This window comes from Haliotis rufescens, unplaced genomic scaffold, assembly GCF_023055435.1.
Source record: "Haliotis rufescens isolate VD_foot unplaced genomic scaffold, xgHalRufe1.0.p SCAF_13, whole genome shotgun sequence".
NCBI classification, from domain to species: domain Eukaryota; kingdom Metazoa; phylum Mollusca; class Gastropoda; order Lepetellida; family Haliotidae; genus Haliotis; species Haliotis rufescens.
In genome coordinates, this window is record NW_025963813.1 from 31,568,346 (window position 1) to 31,574,345 (window position 6,000).

Here is a 6,000-nt window from a genome sequence, read left to right on the forward strand (position 1 = left end):
AAAATATTCGCATTTTATGGTTTAAGTACACTTGATTTCACCTCTCGTGCGAGATCTGACACAAAAAGGAATTGCAGTTCACGTTTACTCTTTGTTGTTGATACTTCAAGGTAAAGAGTTTTGTCAGAAGTATAAAGTTCACTTCGTGAAACATTTTCAGACGTGACTAACAAACAAATATAAAAACAAGGTTTACTGAATGGAACGATGACACGCGTTTTTAATTGTCTTGCAGGATTTGATGCCATAATGATTACTAAATTTAAAGCTTAAGTTCATCGCCCAGTTTCATATTCAAAAATGGCCAAGACGACCAAGGCTTCACAGTTCCCTGAACAGAATTGTCCCTTACTCGTCCAAGAAACTTGTGATCGTAGGTTAGAATCCAGGTTCACCATGAATATGTTGCCTTGTATGCCAACACCATACCCGTGCTCGTGGGCTTCGCCAAAGTGATAAACGTCCGATTGACAATAATCCAGCAGTATCACGGCGGGAACACCCGAAATGGGCTTCACATTTTGAACTCAAGTAAGCCTCTAGGATCTGGATCACTCAGGCCCCACCTCTCCCCACCACCCCCCCACCCCCCCCCCCCCCCCACCCACACACACATAAAGCTGACACGCCGTAACTTCGACACCAATAACACAACTTATGCTTTCAATCCGGGATGTCTCGTGTCTTAAAAAAATCAATCCATTTATTTTAATATTCTTTTTGTGTATAAATCATATGTTTTATACCATTGCGTGTCAGCCTTGTGTGAGAGAAAATAATTATGTCGTGCAGGTTGTGGATTTCATTTTAAGGAAGCAAGCGCGGTTAGATGCTGACTAACAGATGGTCATTATCAAGAAGAATCGAGGATTCGAACGAGTTACTCACGGATCATGATCAAGGGACGCAAACCGAATTCCGTCGCTTTACAATAATAAAAGCGACACAACCCTTTCCATATTCATAGCTCCATTGTAACCACTGAGTTACATGTGTCCATTGAAGATTCCTAAGGTGGCACATAGTCTTATTGTCATTATTTGTAAGAATATAGATGGGTGCAAATCATCTCCTTACGTCAAAACTTTCGATAAAAATGATCATCAATATTATTTCAGCATTTTTACATTCGTTATCATCTTTAAGAAAGGGTCCTCGTGTTTTGGCTTGTGAAAGAAATCGACAAATATTCGCACATTTCGCAAAAACACCCAATGTGCGGCGACGTTCCATTAACGTCAAAATGAGCTACGTCTTCGCGCAACCAGGTTACAGTATATTGGTGGATAAGTGATATTGATAGAATCCTGTTGTGCATTTTACATTCATTTCAGTTGTCGGTAATAAGCTATGAGTTGGGATTTAATTTAATTGTTGTTTGCTCTGAAACTAAGTATCATGGACGATTTGACGTTTAAGGTTTTATTTTTGTCGGTTGTAGCATTTCACAACTGAGACACATTGACTTCAGATTGGTCGTTAGAGAACACTGACGCATTGTCTGAGATGAGTGAGAAGTCTTTCCAGGAGATATCCTTCTTTTAGTAATTATTCTGAAAGGGAGGTGACAATTCACTTGTGTCCCGTGGTTCTGGGTTCTAATGTCAGATTCCTTTGAATTGTCAGCACCAAACCCTTGTTCTCTTGGGTTGGTTATTGTCAAAATAATACAAGCGACAAAACCTTTTCCATATTCACAAGAAATCTCTGCTAAAAGAGTCTAAAATCTGCATCAATATCCTGCCATTTGAAATTGACACGCTGTAATAATATAACTGAAATACGGTTCAAATCGGTTTGAAGGCAAACTCGCTCATTCACTTTTGATATTTTTCCGCGCTATCACTGCGACCAAATTTAGGTTTGTAGTTACCAACATGTTTATCAGTGACACACATGTTGTCTGGTGCGTTTCCATATTTTCATTTGCACCATATGTTCCCTCAAATTTAGTTGAAAATTTGACTTGCCTTTGCATGTGTTTGTGACTGGTGCCACCGGTGGGACTGGATACGCTCACCTTTTCGCAAACACCCGGGATCATCACAATTATGATAGTAATCTATAAGCACATGCTTACGATATAGGACAATGTTTTAGCAGCTATGTCTTATGATTAAGGAAATTCAGAGCTCCAGATAACCTTTTGAGCAATTGAGTTTGTACTCTAGGGTTTCCATTTTAATTGGGTTATTACATTTTTTCATTGGGTAACCAATATTTTTTCACTCATTTGGTCATCACTCTATTGGGTTTAAGATTTACCAAAAATAAAAAATAATGTTTTAGATGTATATAAGTGTTCTAAATATATAGGCTTGACTTGGAAAGTAAATTAACTCGTAATTGTGTATCGGAAATTGGCTCCTTTGTACGCATTGGGTATTAACGCGAGCTGTGTTTATACATTTAAGTTTTTCATTACCGCATACGTTTCTGTACGCAAGGTAATTGAAAGTAATTAAGGTTTGAATATTTTTTTATTTTATTTTATTTTATTTTTTTATTATTTATTTATTTATTTTTTGGGCGGGGGGGGGGGGGGGGGGGGGGGATTTATGCAAATGCGCTGCTTATCTGTAGCTCTGTGGTTTTGTCGCATTTCTGTATGCAATACTATAACATCCTTATCTTACACGTGATTCATTTGTTGCAGACGGCGTCCGGTATGGCACACAACGTGTCCATTTCCATGGATATCTTGTCCGAAGCTGTCAACCACACGCAGCCCCATGATAAGTCGAAAGTGTATGCAGTTGTTGGTATACTGTCTGTGTTCGCCATTACTGGAACCATCGGTAACGCCCTTGCATTCTATGTGTTCTATAACCTGAAAAACAAACTGACATCCACGATTTTCATCTTGGCATTAGCCGGAGTAGATTTCATCACTTGTCTGGTAACAATACCATACACAATTGCCGTAGAATATCTTGATTTTTATGTGAAATATGATGCTGCTTGTAAGTTTTACCACTTTCTCATTACGACAACAATCCCATTTTCGGCATTCATCATGGTTGCCATTGCCGTTGATCGATATCTCTGTATTTGCCACCCCTTCCTACATCTCATGACCATCAAACGAGCCCGAATTATTGTCGGCTGTTTGTCTGCATTCGCACTGGCGTTAGGAGCTACAGCTTGTGTCCACTACAGTGTGTTCAAAATCCAAGACCTCGATCAGCATGTGAACAGCACCTTAAGTCCGGTCAGTGTGGAGTTTACAGCCCGTTCTGGTAGCAACGTAACAGGACCTGAGTACGGCCTCTTGCAACCAACAGATTCGTCCAAGGGAAATTATTCTTTCAGTCGTGGCCTTGAAGACAAAGATCGTAACTTTACTGATTTCCCTGAACCATATGAAATGAAGCCGCTTGAAGTCTATACCGGCCAATGTGGAACCAGAAACACTACTATTGACCCTTTATTTTTTATGGTTTACCAAAGGCTGTACTCAAGCTTCTTCTTGGTGTGTTGTGTAGTAGTGTTCATACTGTATAGCCTCATTTACAAATCTGTCATTTCTCAGAGACAGAAGCGACTGAGGATTAAGACTCAGAAATGCTGTCTAATGTGGGATGCTGCCAATGTAGACAATGAACAGTCTGAAGTGACGGTCGCCTTAGAGCTGAACCACTCTACGACAAACGGAGAAAGTCTCAAGACGCGGCCTGATGAAAGCCTAGTTCCAGACAATGCCCAAAACAGCAACCAGGCAAACTCGTCCAGAGCGCGCCTGGAACGTATGAGAATGGCCAACATCAAAACAGCTATGATGCTGTTCGTCGTAACACTCGTCTTCATCGTTGCGTTTTCTCCTGCATGGCTGATGGTACATCACCTTATCACGATGAACGTTGTGTTTTTCTATATGTATTTCATATACAATGTCGTTAACCCAATCATATACGCTTTTATGAACAATGCTTTTAGGGTTGAGCTTAGAAAGATATTTCACTGCGAAGGACAATAGAAACGTGGATCGTTTATCACTACAATTTATGTTGTTAAGAGTATCGATAGTTCCCATTGTAAACATATTTTGTTATTATATCTGTATTGCTTCAAATAAAACGTGTTACATATAATGGTTCTCGTCAATTGTGATTTATGTACGTGTATAAATAATAACAATTATAATAAGTTTATTTTTAATCCAAGAGAATGCTCATGTCGCTATGTTATTGTTTACCCCAGTCAATGCATCGGTATGGACTTCTTTCAGTGGCATTTAGAAGTTGGTGTGATGAAGTAAGACGAGTTCTATGGATGAACAACTTCTTTATTACAATTAGTGCGACGTTTCGGTGTAGATCCTAACACCTTTATCAAGCTGAACACTAATCTCTATCTAATCCACTGGCTTCCATCATCTCTATCAGTCTGCTTGTTGACTCTGTGTTCATTAGTCATCCACTGGCTTCCAATTATCTCAATCAGCACTCTGTGTCCACCAATCAATTTACTGTATAAACTTTGATGTTAATAAGTACATATACCTATGTTGTTTAGCACTATTCTATAAGGCCCTAGGCGTATTCCTAATCAAAACAGGCCTAATTAAGCGCATCTAAAAACTAACTAATGTACCAATCCTAAATTCAATAAACATACAAACACCCACCTCACCCGGCTCCCTTAGTTCCCTCCTCCACCCACCTCGGCATTGATTCCAAATTTTAAAATTTAAAAAAATCGATATAAGCAACCCCTAAAAGCCCCCGCTTGGGTTGCACACACCACTTTCACCCTTCTCGGAATACACTAAATGGTCTGGCCAGGCCCGTGTGCGAAATACGCTGCAGTCGGAAAGCGCACGTTAAATCTTCTATATCAGTCAGTCAGCACTATTCATCACTTGCTTGATAAAGGTGTTAGAATCTACACCGAAACGTCGCACTAATTGCAATAAAGAAGTTGTCATCCATGGAACTCGTCTTACTTCATCGGTATGGAATTTGATACGTCTCAGGCAGTTTGTGCTGGAAGGTTATCAGTCACATAAACATCTCACTCTACCGGGTATCATTCACTGCTGAGCGAACAGAGGCATATTACAACCTGAGTAATGTGTCCAATGAGAACCCACATAGCTACATTTATCATATAATGGGTAGGTTTCTCGGCAGGATAAAGCCAACGGATAAAAACGATATCCGTTGGGGTCATATGCGGATAGAGATGCAAATATCAAAGGTCACGTAGGGACTACTTTCACTGTTTATAAACAAACACGGCGTCGCACTCGTAATTCGGCGATCGAGTCAGAATTAACCATCGGGAATCTGGATAAACTACAGGGATAATTGCTATCATTATCAAAAGAACAGTCTAATATACTGAAAATATGTGTCTAACTGAGACGTAGCTAAGGCATTTTATAAGTTTTGGCAACTTTGGAGATATACATTTCGAAACAATTTGGCGAGGGCACGAGACCTAGCCAAGCGGGATCAGTAGCCATATCTGTGCTTGTAGACCTCTGCGGCTTGAAACCTCCTCCACAAATTAAAATAGTTGGATTTGGCGGAAGTATGTTTGAATTGTTACCTTGTTTCGTTTTGTCGCTGTGTGTACATCTGACAACACTTCTTATCGTTATGACAGGACAGACCGACTGTCAACAACATCTGACCGTGGCCGTGACGTCTCATAGACTAGGGTTAGAGTAGTTTCCCTTTGACAAAGGGCAGTTACTCTAGCGGACAGACCGATGGATTGCCGCGAAAGGCAATTAAAAACAATTGTTGTTTTTGCGTATATGTTGCTTGGCCACTGTATAAGAAACATATTTCAGTTGGAACTATATTGGCTACTGTCACTGTCCGACTGACACATCACTTACCCTGTGACGTAATAAATATTAATGCGCGCATTCCAGGAAAACTCGCAATGTTTCGGTAATGTTTGTGAGTGAGGGAAAGCGATTTTGAAGCACAGAATTAAAGAATGACATTATATGATAAAGAGGTTATCACGCTTGTGTGTTTGGGGATG

The 6,000-nt window shown here is 40.0% G+C and overlaps 1 protein-coding gene across 5 annotated transcripts in view; it reads left to right on the forward strand.

The window, feature by feature from the left end:
• LOC124152861 overlaps positions 1 to 4,085 on the forward strand; it is a 171,568-nt gene extending 167,483 nt beyond the window's left edge. For all 5 annotated transcript variants that reach the window (XM_048394398.1, XM_048394395.1, XM_048394399.1 and 2 more), the window contains one exon: positions 2,657 to 4,085. In XM_048394398.1, coding sequence (XP_048250355.1) covers positions 2,669 to 3,976 — 1,308 coding nt within the window. In that variant the 5' untranslated portion in view covers positions 2,657 to 2,668 and the 3' untranslated portion in view covers positions 3,977 to 4,085. The remainder of the gene's footprint in view (positions 1 to 2,656) is intronic.
• The last annotated feature ends 1,915 nt before the right edge of the window (positions 4,086 to 6,000 follow it).